Genomic DNA, 19,167 nt, shown 5'->3' with positions numbered 1-19,167 from the left:
AATGCAGCAAATGGACATAGAGCTGATTAAATGGTGGGGAAATTTCAAAACCAGTACCATTATTTAGAAATGGGAGGTATTTGAACAGAAGACAAACATTTCACAAGTGAGAAAATCCCATCTTAAAAAGGTTCTTTTGATGAGAAAAGGTTAATGAAGGCTGGGGTTAGGGACACATTGGATGAAGCACTCAAATCTAATGGAGCAAGAGAGGGAGGTTGGCAGAGATATTTGACATTACCTCAGCCTTCACAAAACAGACAGACAATCAAAATGGGCAATCAAGATTATCTCAGAGCACAAAACACAGAAGAGAAATACAGAAAAAGGCAAAAAAAAAAGATGTGAATGGTTAAATTGCCAGTGACCTTGATGTGGTGTTTTGGCAGTAAAACCAAGGTGGTGGGATTTGAGCATTTCTAAGCACCTTTCTTGTAGGCAGTTGCATCTATATGTCTCATTTGAGAAACTCTTTTTAAACAAAATAAGTTGCCCTTCCCAGCACAAGTGATGGACAGATTCCAAGGGACCGTGTCTATCCAGCATGCATACAAGAATAAACATTTGTATTACAGCTTGCCTCAAGACATTACTCAGTGACTTACATAGATAATCAACTTTTGAAGTTACTGTTGTCAGATAAGATTTTCAGAAACCTACATGTATACAGTAGTCTGCCACAAACAAAGGTAAAATTACTAAAAAACGGATGAAAGAACCCAATTATAGTGTCAAACTCAAGTCAATGGGTCATGTTCAAAAGTCAAAAAGGGTTATGGGTTAAAATCCCATTCCAAACACTGAAACACATCATGTGATCACCATGATACTAGCTTGTTTTAAATTAACAGATTTTAATTGAACTCAAAATTTCACCATCTACCGTGGTGGGATTTGAACCAATTCAGAGAATTAGTCCAGTGTTCTGGATGACCAATCCACTGCCATTACCATTATGCCAGTACTTCCATATTATGCACAATATTGCCTCCTAGATAACACCCCAATATCTTGTTTAAACAAACCAATGACTGCATTCATTGAATCTGAAACTATCCAGATCGAACCGTAACCTTCACCCTCAGGATGTGAGCAGTGTTAAGGCAAAAGGAAAAGTCAGAATCCATCAGCTCTCTGCAGATTGTTCATTTAAAAAAAACAATTTCAATTATGTAATTGATATATTTTGCATGAGGTATTGATTGGACATCAAACAAAGTCTAGGCAGCTGCAATTATTCACTATTTGAAGCAGCTTTACTGCTCATTCAACAGTCTCCAACCCAGTGTGACAGCTGCAGATTCCACACACCACCAAAGGCTGCATTCTCTTGCAATGACAGACACTTAGACGTTTCAGGCACTCTCTCTGCTCCAAGCTCATTGTATCAGTGGCTCAGAGCTTCAAGATGACAGCTCCACAAACCCCTGCTTCTTTAATCATTTAAGAAGCGGGTCACACCTGATGTGCTTTCCAACTTCAATTGTGTTCAGTATCCCCCTTGACTGCTGGTTATTTTGCTCTGCACTTTGAGAGATAGCTCACCAGCATTACTGGGCTTTGAGCTGAGGTACAGTGTGGCAGATCATGATACACCACTCAAGTCAAATGGTACAACTTTTAGTTTCAAATTCAAGGGAGGACAGTGGGGTGGGGTGGGGTGGGGGGAAAAGAGAGAGAGAGAAAAAAAATAGAGAGTGGGAGGAAGGCAAAGAGCTCGAAGAAACTTCCCACCATCACTCAACCAACACGCCCACCTCTGCAGCTACCCTGCCAGACTAAAGATCTTTTGGCTCCATTCTCTTCCCATCTCCAATAGTTAAGTAATGGAAAAAAAAATCAATGCCCCTATGATTTTTTTTTCGTCTACACGTAGTGTTACACACAAGCGTCAGGTGATTAATGCATTCGTAGGGACTGGAGCACAATCCAGGAGGCATAATGATCTGACAGGTGCATATGTAGAATTTAAAACATTAAAAACTGATCCTTTAAAACAGGAATGTGATAAAAAATACTTGCTTTTCCAGACTTCACCAGTGCGTTTCACACATGGCATTCCCAATATCCCAGCACTGATTTCTCCAAATTCAATAATCCTGGACAGAGGTGGCTGCATTTCACCTCTTGGGTTCCAATTTCATTAAAATCTTGGAATAGTCAAATTACTGTAAGTAATTGTATCCCAAGGAGCAGCCAGGAACTCTCAAACATCCACAGCACACTGACCTAGCCACACCCTTCCCAGAACAATGCCAGAGAGAAAATCGCCCCACAAAAGTCAGAGAAATGTTAAAAAGGCACCAATTTTCAAGATCAAAAACAGTCACCTTTTTCGACAACCATACCTGTAGCTGTTACTGCACCTGGCATTCTCCAGCGGCTTACTGTTGCAAAAGTGCGAACGAAATCTCGCTGTGTGAAACCGCTGCTGGGCGCTCCAGGTTTAACCTGATCCAGTGCAGTGCATTCAGAACTGAAATCGACCCGTGCTCCCTTCACTCTCTTCCCCCACTCCTAGCAGGATCTAGAAGCGAGGCAAACGGAATGCACATTGCCACACATCCCCCTGCACTGCGGTGGATGTGCTGCTCACTCCCAGTGCTAGCTTTAATGAAACAGAGAAAGAAAAATCGCGGGGAGTGGGGGAAATCGAATCGGGCTCCACTCTGGTATCTTTGGCAGGCAGAGAATGCGGGAGAGAATAAGTGACAGCTAGTCGTGAGATGTCCTATGCAGAAAACCAACCCGATCACAATAGGCTAGGTTCAAACTCGACGTGGAATATATCACAGCCTCACCCACTAGACCCTCCCCCTTTAATTTTGCTTTCAGCACAACTGTACAATGATCTTTCTTTTAAGTTTTAGTCACCCCCCCCCAAACACATACATTATTGCATTCCCCCACTACTCCCTCCATCCTAGTTCCTTAGTGTAGTGATTTATTTTGCCTAATCCACTCCAAATGGAATAATTTAATGTTTCCCACTTGGTCAGCCCTTGGCAGAGAGGGATCACCCTCACTGGTCCATGCTTCACTGGAAAAAGTGTTCCCCAGGTCTCATGAGGCCCACGGCTGGCTTGGTAACTGAGCAGTTTCTCAACATCACACCTTTGAAGGTGAGCCTTGCAGATTCACCAGAGTTATACCAGAGAAAATGATGGGTGCAGATACAAGGGCCTAGGGCTTTGTTCTGTGCTGTAAAATCGGGAGTGTCTCTAAAAAGGCAAAGTCAGTGACACATGCTCAGCTTTTTAACCTCCTTTTACTTTAGAAAGATTTAATGGGCCATCAGATAAGGGCTTGATATGATTAAATGGAGTGGATGAGGGATGAGAGAGAGAGAGAGAGAGACAGAGAAGGGGGTTACTTCTAGTAGAACGCACAACAGACTTGGTCCCACAGTTATGGGAAATGCAAGGCTACAGGGACAAGATGGGAGTGGGTCTGGATGGGATGATCTGAGGGTCAGTGTGGGCTCGACAGGCCAAATGGTCTGCTTTCACATTGTAGGAATTCAGTGTTTCATGAAGGGGGGGGAAAACAACCTTAAGTTGTTCAGGCCTCTTCCCAGTAGCATCAGAAAACTTTCCTTCGTGGAGAAAAGATATTGGAAATCTGGAGCGCCCCCAACCCAAAAACAGTGAATGAGGAGTCAGCCGAAAATTTCAAAGCTGAGAGCGGTTATAAAATCCAGGCTTTTATGGGATTCAGATAGAAATCAACCTCCAATCGATTAGCTGAATAGGCTCATGTTGTTTGGATACTCAATGTATGTCCTCACAACATTGTACCAAGGCTAGCTTGAATTTACCCTTCCCCACTTATATAATGTCCAGAAGAAAAATAGACCATTTGTCCGAGAAGGACCATACGATAACCACACACCCGCCCTCGCTGATATCCACGTATACAAATCCTCAAGTGGCAGGGCAAGTTGGTAAGGTTGTTAAGAAATACTTAACTGTGTTTACAAACAAAACAAAAAAGCAAAGTAGTGGCACTAGAAATTAATATCAGGAGTATTTTGGGAACAGCTACCAACCAGATTCATTCCTGCCATTGACCAACCAGGCTGTACCCTCTACTTGTCTAGCTCCCCTTTCACCCAAAACATTGACTTCTCCACCTCCCAACATGCAAAGGGCCAGAGTAAACAGGTTTCTCATGAATTCCCTATTGAAGTTATTAACAACCACACGGCCTCTAAATTTTCTCTCCTCCATAAATGGAAGCATTTCTATGATCTAATAAAATCCTTTGTAAAGGCCTTTATTCAGTTACACCACATCTTAGCCCAAGAGAAAGAGTCTGTCCCAGCCTGTTCAACTCTAAGTTCATTAAAATATCCTCCTAGTAATAAATTTGTACTTTCCCCAACACCAAAAACACAGAGACAAGAACTGTGCAGTGTACTCCATGTGTGGCCTAAACAAAGTTCCAGGCTGGTTTAAGAAATCCTGACTTTACAACTCAATCCCTCTACAACTCAATGGTTTAGGATTTTAAACATTTGTTAACCAGTTTGCTACTTTTAGAAATCTCTATCCAGTGATTCGTATTGTGTATATTAGTAAAAAAAGTCATCCTTTCACCACCCCACCCTCTCGCTTGACATTGTTTAATTTGGGGAGAAAGTGAGGACTGCAGATGCTAGAGATCAGAGCTTAAAAATGTGTTGCTGGAAAAGCGCAGCAGATCAGGCAGCATCAAAGGAGAAGGAGAATCGACGTTTCGGGTATAAGCCCTTCTTCAGGAATGAGGAGGGTGTGCCAAGCAGGCGAAGATAAAAGGTAGGAGGGGGGACTTGGAGGAGGGGCGTTGGGAATACGCTAGGTGGAAAGAGGTTAAGGTGAGAGTGATAGGCTGGAGAGGGGGTGGGGGCGGAGAGGTCAGGAAGAAGAATGCAGGTCAAGAAGGCGGTGTTGAGTCTGAGGGTTGGGACTGAGAAAAGGTTGGGGGGGGTAAAAAAAAAGGGGAAATGAGAAAGCTGGAGAAATTGACATTCAACCCTTGTGGTTGGACGGTTCCTAGGTGGAAGATGAGGCGCTCTTCCTCCAGGCGTCATGTTGCCATGGTCTGGCGATGGAGGCAGCCAAGGACCTGCATGTCCTTGGCAGAGTGGGAGGGGGAGTTAAAGTGTTCAGCCACAGGGCAGTTGGGTTGGTTGGTGCGGGTGTCCCAGAGGTGTCCTCTGAAACGTTCCACAAGTAGGCGGCCTGTCTCCCCAATGTATAGGAGGCCATATCGGGTGCAGCGGATACAGTAAATGGTGTGTGGGGAGGTGCAGGTGAATTTCTGACTGATATGGAAGGATCCCTTGGGGCCTTGGAGGGAAGAGGTGTGGGCGCAAGTTTTGCATTTCTTGCAGTTGCAGGGGAAGGTGCCGGGAGTGGAGGTTGGGTTGGTGGGGGTTGTGGATCGGACGAGGGAGTTGTCTTTCCAGAACGCTGATAGGGGTGGGGAGGAAAATATAATCCTTGGTGGTGGGGTCTGTTTGGAGGTGCGGAAATGACAAAGGATGATACGACGTATCTGGAGGTTGGTGGGGTGGTAGGTGAGGACCAGTGGGGTTCTGTCCTGGTGGCGATTGGAGGGGCGGGGTCCAAGGGCGGAGGAGCGGGAAGTGTAGGAGATGTGGTGGAGAGTATCGTCAACCATGTCGGAGGGGAAATTGAGGTCTTTGAAGAAGGAGGTCATCTGGGTTGTTCGGTATTGGAATTGGTCCTCCTGGGAGCAGATGTGGCGAAGGCGAAGGAATTGGGAATATCGGATGGTGTTTTTACAGGGGGCAGGGTGGGAGGAGATGTAATCTAAGTAGCTGTGGGAGTCAGCCGGTTTATAGTAAACATCTGTGTTGAGTCGGTTGTCAGAGATAAAAATGGAAAGGTCTAGGAAGGGGAGGGAGGAGGCTGAGAGGGTCCAGGTGAATTTGAGGTCAGGGTGAAAGGTGTTAGTAAAGTGGATGAACTGTTCAATCTCCTCGTGGGAGCACGATGCAGCGCTGATACAATCACCGATGTAGCGGAGGAAAAAGGTGGTGGTGCCAGTGTAGCTGCGGAAGATGGACTGTTCCACATATCTTACGAAGAAGCAGGCATAGCTAGGGCCCATGCGGGTGCCCACAGCTATTCCTTTGGTTTGGAGGAAGTGGGAGATTGGAAAGAGAAGTTGTTCAGAGTGAGGACCAGTTCAGTCAGTCGAAGGAGGGTGTCAGTGGAAGGGTACTGGTTGGTTCGGCGGGAAAGGAAGAAGCGGAGGGCTTTGAGGCCTTCATGATGGGGGATGGAGGTGTATAGGGACTGGATGTCCATGGTAAAAATAACATGTGTTGGGGCCGGAGAAGCGAAAATCATGGAGGTGGTGCGAGGGCGTGGGTGGTGTCCCAAACGTAGGTGGGGAGTTCTTGGACTAAGGGGCACAGGACCGTGTCAAGGTAAGCAGAAATTAGTTTGGTGGGGCAGGAGCAGGCTGAGACAATGGTTCGGTCGGGGCAGTCGGGGTTGTGGGACTATGAGGTTGGAAGTGGTGGGTGGGAGAGGAGACCCCCTGAGGTGATGAGGTTATGGATGGTCTGGGAGATGGTTTGGTGGTGGGAGGTGGGGTCATGGTGAAGGGGGTGGTGGGAGGTGGGGTCATGGTGAAGGGGGCAGCAGGAGGTGGGGTCATGGTCAAGGGGGCAGTAGGAGGTGGCGTTTAGCCTCAACAATATAAAGATCGGTGCGCCAAACTACCACCACGCCTCCCTTGTCTGCCGATTTGACGGTGAGGTTGGGGTTGGAGCGGAGGGCTGCACATTGCGAGGGTGAGAGGTTGGAGTGGGAGAGAGGGGTGGATAGGTTGAGGCGGTCAATGTCGCGGCAGCAGTTGGCTATGAAGAGATCGCGGGCAGGTAAGAAGCCAGCACGGGTGTCCAGGTGGATGGGGTGTGTTGGAGGTGGGAGAAGGGGTCGTCCTGGTTGAAGAAGTAGGCGCGGAGGCGCACTCAATTGTTATTTCTTTATAATATCACATTTGTCCCTCATGTTAAGTCCCTCTTGGTGGAAACAGAGGCAAAATAACTCAATCTTTCTGAATTTCAATCAGCATTCAAGAGTTTAATCTGGTGACTTTTAATGATTCTGTTGTTTGACGTCTTGCTGTGTGTTGAATTCGTTAGTCCAGGAGCGTAGGGGGATGAAGGTGAGGCCTCTGCTGAGGACTGATCTTTCATCCTCAGGGAGGGGGAATGTCTGGTGGGATGGTGAAAATACAGCAAGACTGGGAGCTAGGAAATTAAAAGCTTCCATTATTCTTCTGTGCCTTTTGCTCATTGGAATATTTTACTGTATTAGAACACATTTACCAATTACTTGCTGTTCCAAAAGGTGATTAATTTTGACTTGTAGACAGTCTTCCATGCTTTTAACATACTGTCATGACATTGTCATGTTTTGAAATGAAGGGCAAACTGATTCCAACATAAATATTTTGCCAATCCAGACATTCAACGCTTATCAACTATTTTGTAGCCCGTGTACTATGTATTCTGCTACTTGTCATGGACTCATTAATTTTCTATGAAGAACATTACTGAAGGACTTTTGAAATCCAAATATAGTGTCTAGCTGCATTGTGCTTTAGCTTTTTTTGTAGTTAACAAAATCTAGTTTAGAAATCCACTGACTACCCTGGTCTTTATAGGTTCTTGATATGTTTTCTTACATCTTTAAGTGAAGATTCCATCAGTCCACATGACCAATATTCACCTATGATTCCTTGAACCTATTCCATCTCCCTATTCCACCAGCTGTCTTGTTAATTCTCTGCACTACTCCATTTTCAAGTTATCTTTATACATATTTTATTATGCACAAACAAGGGCTTTCATCCTTTCTTCAGTTTGATTAGTTTGTCAATCACCACTTCTCCTTTCTTTCACTCAATTGATATTTCTTTATAATATCACATTTGTCCCTCCTGTGAAGTCCCTCTTGGTGGAAACAGGCAAAATAACTCAATCTTTCTGAATTTCCATCAGCATTCAAGAGTTTAATCTGGTGACTTTTAATGATTCTGTCCAGTTTGAATTTTCTTTTGTTATTTACGTTCACCACCTCGCAATAAATATTCAACTGATTTAATTTCCGTTGTTAAAACTTTTCTAATTTCTGTCTCTATTTCCTTCCTTAATGCTTAGATTTTATCCATGGGTCTTGGTTCATCCATTACATTTTTCTGAAACTCAATATTTCTCTTGAAAAATCTCTTAGTTATCCTGTTATAACAGCATAAGAACATGTAGCAGGAGTAGGCAATTCAGGTCCAAGCTCACACCACCATTTAATACAATCATGGCTGATCTCACCTCATCCTCAACTCTTATCTGCTCCCAATAACCAATAAAATAATTCTGTCTCTCAACTCCTTAAATGCCCCAGCAATCCACTGTCCCATTTTAGGAGTTTTTAGAAAAAGGATTATGAAACCAAAAGCTTGCCAGAGATACCCAAATCAATAAGAGATTTTACAGTAATGTAAAAGGAAAGCAGGTGGCCAAGAACACTGTTGGCCCACTACAGTGGGGATATTGTCAATGAGAGTGATGGATAGGTGCAGATATTCTCAACGTGATGGTTGCGTTCTTATGCAACCCCGTGTTATTGAAAAATCTCACTTTCAAAACAGTGCTTAGAGTGTTGGTGATGCAATAGCGTTACAGCCAACGCGTTTTAAAGGTTCACACTTTCGAAATAGTGTCCCCAATTCATCAATCCCATTACAGTGAATTTGCGTTAATGAAATGCATGTTTTAGCAAAATGGCCTGTACTCAAATTGACATGATCTGACCAGAAATCTTTTTTGTTACAGTTATTATTGCCAACATGTTCACTTTAATTGCTTCTGATGTGGAGGTGCTGGTGTTGGAGTGAGTTGGACAAAGTTAGAAATCATAGATCACAGGTTATAGCCAACAGGTTTATTTGGACTGTTGGACCATAACCTGGTGTTGTGGGGTTTTTAACCTAATTGCTTCTAGCGTCTATTGCACTTCCCATTTGTGGATTTAGTGATTTCTCTTCACACGTCTTTGTGCATATTGTCAAGAAAGTCACCCTCCTTTCATAAAACACCTCTTTCCGACCCCCCTCCCACCTTCTCTTGCTGACTTATTTTGGGAAAGTTAAAAAATCTTCCATGGTTATTCTAGGCCTTTCACTCATTTGTTTACAGATTCCTTCCTTTATGAGTGGACTACCTGCAGACTAGCCTATCAGTCCAGATGACAATAAAAGGAAAGAATCGCTCAGGTTTAACTAGACAATGACATGGGAACATAATATCTATGCCTTGGGTCCAAATCTCCATGCTCCAACTGAAGGAAATGCATCAACCAGTTTGTGCATAGCAAACTCCTAAAAAGGACAATTAGATTCAATGAGGTCATCTTCTTGTATTACTGGTTGAAGAATTAATATTGCAAATCTGTCTCACTTTGGTAATAACATACCATCTGAAGAAAGGAACACTCCGTTCTTGTTCTGCAACGTCAACCTGAATTTCATACTCAAGTCTCCAGAGTGGTACTTAAATCCATTACCTTCTAACTCAGAAGCAGTAAGAGCCAAATTAAAAATTCAACACTTACAATAAAGACTTTGTGACATATTCACTTAGCAACTGAGTTGAAGAAATCTTCTGCACAGGCACAGTCAGGCTCAAGAACAAATCACCTAAATCCTATGCTCATTTCACAGGATTGGGACCCACTGATTAGTAGCTGAAACAATGGTGTCGGTTGTGCTGGCTACAACTGATGAATGCTGGTGACTTTCATTAAAATCTAATGCTCTACCCAGTCAAAGCCAAACCTAATGGCGTTTCCTGACTGGTTACAGCATCCTGCCTGGCTGTAATATTTGACGATGCTGCTTCGTTAACAATGTTATGCTGTCCTTGGCTTTTTTCCTCCCCCTCCCCAAAAGGTCACAAAAGCAGCAATTCCAAAAGGTCTAGGTATTTGGGGCCAGTTTGACTACAGCTAACAGATACTGTCTCAGGCAAAAGGTCTTCAAGTTAAAAAAAACACTTGTACAATGAAAGAGGAACAGCCAGTTCTCCCAGCTCAGCTTTTCTCTGGTTTGGTTTAGTCAGGCTGTTCACTGAAAGCAGGCAGTTCAGAAGCTGCTTTCCTTTATTGTCATGTGGACTGATAGGCTAGTCTGCAGGTAGTCCACTCAAAAGGAAGGAATCTCTAAACAAATGAGTGAAGGGCCTAGAATGATCATGGAAAATATTTTAACTTTCCCAAAATAAGTCAGCAAGAGAAGGTGGGAGGAGGTCGGAAAGAGATATTTTATGAATGGAGGGTGACTTTCTTGACAATATGCACAAAGACGTGTGAAGAGAAATCACTGAATCCATGAATGGGAAGTGCAATAGACGCTAGAAGCAATTAGGTTAAAAACTCCACAACACCAAGAAACAGCTACATGGAAGGTGTTCCATGCTGAATCTTTCGGCCATCTCAGTCTCCTGTAAGACCTGGTGTTTGATGTTACTTTTTTGCCAAGAGGGCATTTACAGGGATTGTTGCAGGAATTTGGAACAGCATCATGAAATTGGGATAGTCTACTGGGTTTTCAGATAGGTCAAGTTATTCTGTTTTCTGTTCTCTTTGGTTTGTGTTTCATCAGATAATTGTGTAAATAAATTCTGTTTTGTTTAAAATTCAGTGGTTGGGTCAGCTACATCACTTGGAATATCCACTATACACCGGCTTAAAAACAAAGTTAGGGTCTGGGCTACTTTCTGGAAGTGTTTTGAGGGGGGTCTGGCCTGGTCCATAAAACAGATTGGGGGCTTGGCTAGGATTTGTCCTATAGTTCCGATTTGGGATTAGGGTTCCTGGGCTCATAGGCAGCGAGTTGTAGGTCTTAGTGTCTTTTGTTCCAGGTGTTAAATTCAGTTGGTTTAAAATCAGTGCTTGCTTCAGTCAACAAGAGTTTTCTGGGGATAGAAGTAGTAACCTTGGGGATTTTATAAAAGGTGATTAAGGCCAAGCTGCTGGAATTAGCTGAGAAGCTGGGGTTGGAGCTGCCTCCTTCCATGAGGAAAGGAGAGATAATTACTGCAATAGTTCAGCATTTAAAGTTTGCCAGAAACACCAGTAGAATCTTTGAAGTTGGCTAAAGTTCACGTGAAAATGAAACAGCTCGAGTGAGAGGCAAAAGGAAAGGAAAGAGCAACAGAAAGGAAACAGTCTTGATTGATTGCGTAAGACCCCCTCCCTCAACAAAAAGTGGGAATCAGTATTTGTTAACAATAATGGATGTAGGAGAAAGTGAGGACTGCAAATGCTGGAGATCATAGCTTAAAAATGTGTTGCTGGAAAAGCGCAGCAGGTCAGGCAGCATCAAAGGAGAAGGAGAATCGACGTTTCGGGCATAAGCCCTTCTTCAGGAAGGCATTTTTAAACAATAATGGATGCGTCCACTAGACTTCCAAAGGCCGTTCCATTACGCAATATCACAGCTAAAAGGATCGTAGGGGAATTCCTCAAATGTTTCACCAGATATGGACTACCCACAGAGATAGAATCAGATCAAGGGTCACACGCCACAAAATTATTCAAGTTAAAAATCACAACACCAGGTTATAGTCCAACAAGTTTAATTGGAAGCACTCTAGCTTTTGGAGTGTCGCTCCTGCATCAGGCAATTTGTGAAGGAGCGATGCTCCAAAAGCTAGTGTGCTTCTAATTAAACCTGGTGGTGTGATTTTTAAACTTTGTACACCCCAGTCCAACACATGCATCTCCAAATCATTCAAGTTATGGACAGCTTAGGAATAAGGCAATTCAAATTTCCTGCATACCATCTAGAAAGGTAGCAACATTCATTAAAGACCACGTTGAAGGCTTCTTGCCAAGACTATCCAGCTGATTGGGATAGGGGAATTCCATTTGTACTTTGTGATCAGAGATGTACTAAATAAATTGACCAAATTCAGTCCAAGTGAATTAGATTTTGGGCATGAAGTGAGGGGACTGTTAAAATTGATTAAGGAGAAATTGGTAAATCAGAATTCAGAGACCACATATTTGGACCATGTGTCAAACCTTTAGGGAATGATTTAAGTAGAACGGGAAAGTTGGCTAGACAGCACTTAAGTATCACAGCATACAATTAAACAACAGGCAGATTTAAAAAAAATCAAAAACTTGCAATTTTGTGATGAGGGATAAGGTATTAGTGTTACTTCCAACGTTAAGTGAACCTTTAAAAGCAAGGTTTAGTGGACCTTATCAAGTTGAAAGGAAATTGCATGAGATGAATTATTTGATAAGGACTCCAGACAGAAAGAAATCTCAGACTGTCATGTGAGTATGCTCAAAAGATATTTTGACAGGGAAGGAAAGCCAGAGAAGACTGCTATAAAAGTGACAACACAGCAGGAAGAACCAAGTTCAGAGGATTTGGAATTGGACATTCCTCAATAAATTAGACAATGAGGAAGTTGTCAAAAATTGGGATAAATTGTTGAGTTACCTTCCAAAGGAAAATTGAAATGACCTGAAAGAAAGAGTTATTACTGTCACATGGGGAGAGGTGTAGAAATAGGCTGGGAAGTACTACCCTAGTTATGCATGATGTAGATTCAGGAGATGCTGTTCCAATTAAGCAACATTCTTATAGGCATAACTCTAAAGTTGGTACAGGCTCAAAAAGAGATTGAACACATGCTCCAGGATGACATAATCGAAGTGAGTTACAGTGACTGGAGCTCACCCAATGTAATGCTGCCAAAACCAGATGGTACCCAATGGTTGTTTGGACTGTTGCAAAATCAATGCAGGTACAAAGACTGATGCAAATCTGATTCCACGTTTGGAAGACTGTGTTGAAAAAGTGGGACATGCAACTTATTTCTAAGTTGAACTTGCCCAGAGGATACTGGCAGATGCCTTTGACCAAAGGAGCAAAGACAATTTGTTTTCATCACACCAAATGGACTGTATCAGTTTAAAGTCATGCCATTTGGCATGAAAAACATGCCAGCCACATTTCAGAGACTAACCAATAAAGCCACTGCTGGATTACCCTATTGTGTCATATATATTGATGACCTGGTGATTTTTTCATCACACATGGAAAGAACAATTGCAACATTTATCAGACTTGTTCTATCGACTTCGGAAGGCAGGCTTGGTGATAAACCTGGCTAAAAAAAGAGAGTGAACTTGCTAAAACCCAAGTCATCTTCCGGGGCTGTTATTGCACATGGACAAATGGCCCCACAGGATACAAAAACAAAAACGTAACCAGGGATTTTCCCATACCAATTGACAAAAAGAACAGTACCACAATTCCTGGGATTGAGTAGATTTTATTGAAAAATTCATACCAAATTTTAGCAGTGTGGCTGCTCCCCTCACTGAATTGCTAAAGAATGGCAAGTAGTTTCAGTGGGACAGCGGACTGTCTGAAGGCATTCGACAGCCTGAAAGCTGTGTTAACCACTGTCCCAGTATTAACCACACCTAATTACACAAAGCTATTCAAGGGGCTATTGAAGTTAGTGATATGGGTGTCAGTACTGAGCTCTGACAGGAAGACGAGAACCATAGAAAGACAGATTGGATATTTCTCCAGGAAGTTGAACATTCATTAGAAATATTTGATAGTTGAGGGGGAGACTTTGAGCTTGGTGCTGGGTGTTACAACATTTCAGTTATGTTACCAGTGATGTATTGGAGACAATCATATACACTGATTGTAACCCATTGAAGTTTGTTGAGAAATCGAAGGACAAAAATGCCAGACTGTTTAGATGAAGCTTGTTGTTACAGCCATTCAATTTGACAATTGTGCATGTGGCAGGACAAGAAATCGTGATTGCCGACACATTGCCGAGACATGAATGAGAAACAGAGGCATTTGGTGTTGGGACGAAAATAGACAAAATATGTGATAGTGCATGTTTGCATGATTATTTCAACTTAACGCATGTGTGTTGTAGTGTACTAACAATTTAAAATTAAGGGGTTTTAAAGTGAAGCCATCTTTGGATATTGATGGGTTTTTTTTAAAAAACAAGAATGGAGATGTGACAACAGTGCTCCTTTAACAACTTTATGCTATCCTTGGCATTTTTCCTCCCCAGAGGTCATAAAAGCAGCAATTCAGAAAAGTCTAGGTTTGAAGGGTTCTGGGGTCAGTTTGATTATAGTTAACAGATACTCCCCTCAGGTAAAAAGCTTACAAGCTTTTAGAAAAATACATTTGTTCAATGAAAGAGGAGTGGCCAGTTCCCCCAGCTCAGTTTTTCTAATTTAGTTTGGTTTTAGCAGTCTGGCTGTTCCCTGAAAGCAGGCAGTGAGGCCGCTGGTCCAAGAAACAGCTACATAGAAGGTGTTCCATGCCGAGACCCTCTACCATCTGTCTCCTACAAAGGCCGAGTGTTTGATTTGATCTTTTTTGCCAAGGGGTGTTTAATGGAAATTGTTGCAGTAATTTGGAACAGCATTATTAAGTTGGGATTGGGTGTTGGGTTTTCAGACAGGTTAAGTTATTCTGTATTCTGTTCTTCTTGGTGTTGCATTCAATAATTGCGTAAATAAATTGTTTTGTTTGAAACCAAGTGATTGGGCCAGCAGTATCCCTCCTGGAATCTCTGCTCTATACCTGCTTCAAACATCAAGCAAAGATAGGGTTTGGGCTACTTCCCTGAAATGTTTTTTTGGGGGAGGGGTGGGGTTCTGGCCTGGTCCATAACAAATACAACTCTAGAGATTATCACGAGCACAGGTTTCAGTACAACAAAAGGAAACAACTTCAATAAAAGAATGGCAAGTTGATTTCAGTGGACAGATCTAGATTCTGGGTAATCCAAGATGGAGAACGGGAAAATTTTCTCGCTGTAACAGCTGCTCCTTTTTTGAGGTATTTTAGGTGCTGTGGAGGAGATTCCCTTGAATTCCAGGAGCAGCAATTACTGCTTTATATGCTGTTCCATTGTTTTGGAACTTTGGAGAGAAAAAAAATTAAAACAACAGCACTTTTAAAAGGAGAAGAACAGACAAAGAAAGCATGTGGGGAGGTCGGTGCAGGAGAGACAGAGGGGAGGAGAGGGAGAGAGAGAGAGAGAGGAGGGAGAGAGAGAGAGGAGAGAGGAGAGAGAGAGAGAGATGCAGACCGAGAGGGAAGATGGTAGGGGGGAGAGATGAGGGAGAGAGAGATAGGCGAAGGTGAGAGTGGAGGCGAGGGGGGGGGGGGGAGGAGAGAGAGAGCGAGAGAAAAACCTCATTCGCTAACTAGATCCATTAGCACTTATTGCTTTACTGTTTGAATTCATTTTCTCCGGTGGTATCGCAGTGTGTCTGGGAAATTAACGTGACCTTCACACGGATCTTTTGACAACCCTGCCATGGGAGCAGTCCCCAGCACAGAAAACAGATAAGTGCATATTTAAGCGTGGTCTTACAGTAAATCTGCAGTAGTGAGTAAAGTGGGTTCTTTGTTGATTTTTTGTTTTATTGAGATAGGTCTCTTGATTAAACTTAAAATAGAAGCCATAAGTATTAATTTAACCTGGAGCAGTGTTTTGTAGAGGAATAAGACAGTGCTATTTTCTGGGTCCACAGATTGAAAGAAGCAAAAAATGGCCCTTCGTACAGTGATATGCTCTTCTGGTCAGATGTGGGAGTTTGAGGAGAGTTTACGGGTTACTTAGGATTATATCTGCAATAAATGCTGTTGGTTGTGAATCCTATCAGATCAAATGGATTGGATGGAGACACAGTTAGAGGCAATGAGGAATTTACAAGAGCAAGGGGATGTCAGTCATAGGAAGGTGGGGGGAGGGGGAGTCACAGATAACTCCTCTGAGTGTAACTCCAGGAAAGGTAAGAGGTAGGCAGGTAGTACAGGAGTCTTCTGTGCCTATCCCCATTTCAAACAAGTATGCTGTTTTGGAAAATGTAGGGGGTGATGGATTCTCAGGGGAACTTAGCATGAACAGCCAAGTTTCTGGTATTGAGACTGGCTCTAATGTATGAGGGGTACGTCGGGTTCCAAGCGATCGATTGTGTTGGGGAACTGTCTAGTCCGAGGTACAGACAGATGTTTCTGTGGCCAGCAGTGAAAACTCAGAATGGGGTGTTGCTTCCCTGGTGCCAGGATCAAGGATGTCTCAGAGAGAGTGCAGTATGTTCTCAAGGGGGAGGGGGACCAGCTTGTGGTCATTGTACACATTGGAACCATCATAGGATGGGAAAAGGTTGAGATGCTGAAGGGAGATTACAAAGAGTTAGGCAGGAATTTAAAAAAGGAGGTCCTCGAGAGTAGCAATATCTGGATTACTCCCGATGCTACGAGCTAGTGAGGGCAGGAATAGGAGGAGAGAGAAGATGTGGGGCTGCCCATCTCATTTGGATATTCAAGGTTCCCCTGTAAATGATTCGGATGTGAGCAGAACAGGTATAGTTAGTAAGTTTGCAGATTACACCAAAATTGGAGGTGTAGTGGACAACGAAGGTTACCTCAGATTATAATGGGATAATAGGCTGAGAAGTGGCAGATGGAGTCTAATTTAGATAAATGCAAGATGCTGCATTTTGGGAAAGCAAATCTTAGCTGGACTTCTACACTTAATGGTAAGGTCCTGGGGAGTGTTGATGAACAAAGAGACCTTGGAGTGCAGGTTCATAGCTCCGAGTGGAGCCGCATTTGGTATGCTTTCCTTTACTGGTCAGAGTATTGAATACAGGGTTTGGGGAGGTCACATTGCGGCTGTACAGGACATTGGTTAGGCCACATTTGGAATATTGCATGCAATTCTGATCTCCTTCCTTTCGAAAAGATGTTGTGAAACCTGAAAGGGTTCAAAAAAAAAGATTTACAAAAGATGCTGTCAGGGTTGGAGTATTTGAGCTATAGAGAAGTTGAATAGGCTAGGGCTGTTTTCCCTGGAACATCAGAGGCTGAGGGGTGACCTTTATAGACATTTATAAAATCATGAAGGCCAAGGATAGGATAAATAGACAGTCTTTTCCCTGGGGTGGGGGAGTCCAGAACTAGAGGGCATAGGTTTAGCGTGAGGGGGGAAAGATAAGAGAGACCTATGGGGCAACTTTTTCCATGCAAAGGGTGGTACGTGTATGGAATGAGCTGCCAGATGAAGTGGTGGAGGCTGGTACAATTGCAACATTTAAAAAGGCATCTGGATGGGTATATGAACAGGAAGCGTTTGGAGGGATATGGGGCAGGTGGGACTAGATTGGGTTGGAATATCTGGTCAGCATGGATGAGTTGGACCGAAGGGCCTGTGGCCGTGCTGTACATCTCCATGACTCTGGAATGCATAGGTTGAAGGTGAGAGGAAAGATTTAAAAAGGGACCTAAGGGGCAACTTTTTCATGCAGAGGGTGGTGAGCCTATGGACCAAAGAGTCGGTTTCTGTGCAGTATGAGTCTACGACTCTAAGAGCCGCATTCCATGATACCATAAACTTCAAAGCAGTCTCAACTTGCATGGATTTACAAGTACAAAAAGCAGTTCAATTCCTTTTGAAAATAATAACCCACGTAAGCAGTTTCCCAAAATGTCAAGACAAGGAATTTTGAAGCTTCCAAAATCACCATTGAAACAGGTTTCTCCCCACTCCCCCCACCCAAGTCTTAACACTCTTTCTTACTCAAATTGCACATAAGGAAGGAAAGTATTATGACAATGATATCTATCTATTTCCGGCATCTCAATCCCAGGTTAAATCCAGCAAGTTGATGCAGAGTAAAGCTGACTTTACACCGACTTTTCAAAATGCCTCTGGTCCAAGTAAAAAGACCAATCTCATCCTCCACCATTTTCACACTGACTCATCAGTAAATAGTAATCCAGTCATTAAAACTAACAAGTTGGCAGTGTGTTTTTGTTGGCACGTGCTCACTGGGGACTGAATTGATTCTGTCCCTTTAGTTTTGTTTTCAGATACATCCAACTCTTACAGTGGTGAAACAAGAGGCAATCTTCATCCAGTCTGGGCCAATTTTACCTCCGGACTCAGTGGCAAAAGGTCACACCCACCACAGCAGAGCTGCCTCCAATTGCCTGGGAGCATATCTTTCAAGTGAGAGGAAAGAAGTTTAAAAATGGACACGAAGGGCAATTTTACACAGAGGGTGATTCGTGTGTGGAATGAACCACCAGAGGAAGTGGCAGATGCAGGTACCGTAACAACATGTAAAAAGCATTTGGATAAGTACATGAATAGGAAAGGTTGGAGGGATATGGGCCAAATGCAGACAAGTCAGACAAGTTTAGTTTGGGAAAATGATCAGCGTGAACTGATCGGACTGAAGGGTCTATTTCCATGCTCTACGACTCTGACATTGCTTTCCCCTCAACCCCTTTTAGGGAAAAAAAAAGTCTCATTCACTCACCTTTATGAACGGCTTCCTCCTGGACCCCACTGAGATGCCCCACTTTTCCATCGAGCGGCTCTTTATCTTCTGATTTACTATGGATTCCGGAAATCTGGCCATTCTCCTGAGCAGGCTGTTGAAACAGGGAAGTGAGTGAGGGTGGATTCATTTTAGTTTTACACTTTAACAATGACATACACTACATTCACCCAAAGTTTCACATCCCTCAGAGCTGGGCTGGTTACTGGAAAGGGTAGGGATGATCTTATACAAAACAGCAAACAATAGAATCATCAGGAAAAGAGTGCTCACTCAGGTTACTCTGTCACCTAAAGCAGGTCAGAATAATATCCAAGACTAGGCCCTCACCTGAAGTGGACTGGCCATTCTAAATTGACCCAGAGCATTCAGGGACGTGCAGGCTACATGGTTATGGTAATTATGGTAAATACATGGTTATTGGGGGGGGGGGGGTGGAAATGGGATGCTCTTCAGAGGATTGATGCAGACTCGATGGGCCAAATGTCCTCTATTTGCATTGTAGGGACTCTACATAAACCTCAAGGCTTATAATTTGCCCCTCTCAGCTAAGGGATCCTACAGTTTCAGACAGGGGTAGAGAGAGTAGTTTATCTATGCACAAGATTATCAGGACAGAGAGACAGGCTATAGGGAGCAGATATGCTCTTCCTGTTGACATGTTGCTCATGTTTCTGAAGAGAAACAGTGAATCTTTTGAAGGACATAAACACACTCAAGT

General features: G+C 43.2%; 1 protein-coding gene across 4 annotated transcripts in view; it reads right to left on the bottom strand.

Annotated features, from left to right (window-relative positions):
* Positions 1-19,167, bottom strand: part of akap12b (A kinase (PRKA) anchor protein 12b) — a 93,924-nt gene that overhangs the window by 30,771 nt on the left and 43,986 nt on the right. For 2 of the 4 annotated variants that reach the window (XM_072581341.1, XM_072581342.1), the window contains exon 2: positions 18,426-18,540. In XM_072581341.1, the coding sequence (XP_072437442.1) occupies positions 18,426-18,540 (115 nt within the window). Of the gene's footprint in view, positions 1-2,348; positions 2,748-18,425; positions 18,541-19,167 lie in introns of those variants that run through there. The other 2 variants (XM_072581345.1, XM_072581343.1) reach the window with 1 other exon arrangement.

The sequence above is a fragment of the Chiloscyllium punctatum genome, chromosome 11 (genome assembly GCF_047496795.1).
Source record: "Chiloscyllium punctatum isolate Juve2018m chromosome 11, sChiPun1.3, whole genome shotgun sequence".
In the NCBI taxonomy this organism is placed as follows: Eukaryota; Metazoa; Chordata; class Chondrichthyes; order Orectolobiformes; family Hemiscylliidae; genus Chiloscyllium; species Chiloscyllium punctatum.
This window is presented reverse-complemented; position numbering and strand designations above follow the sequence as displayed.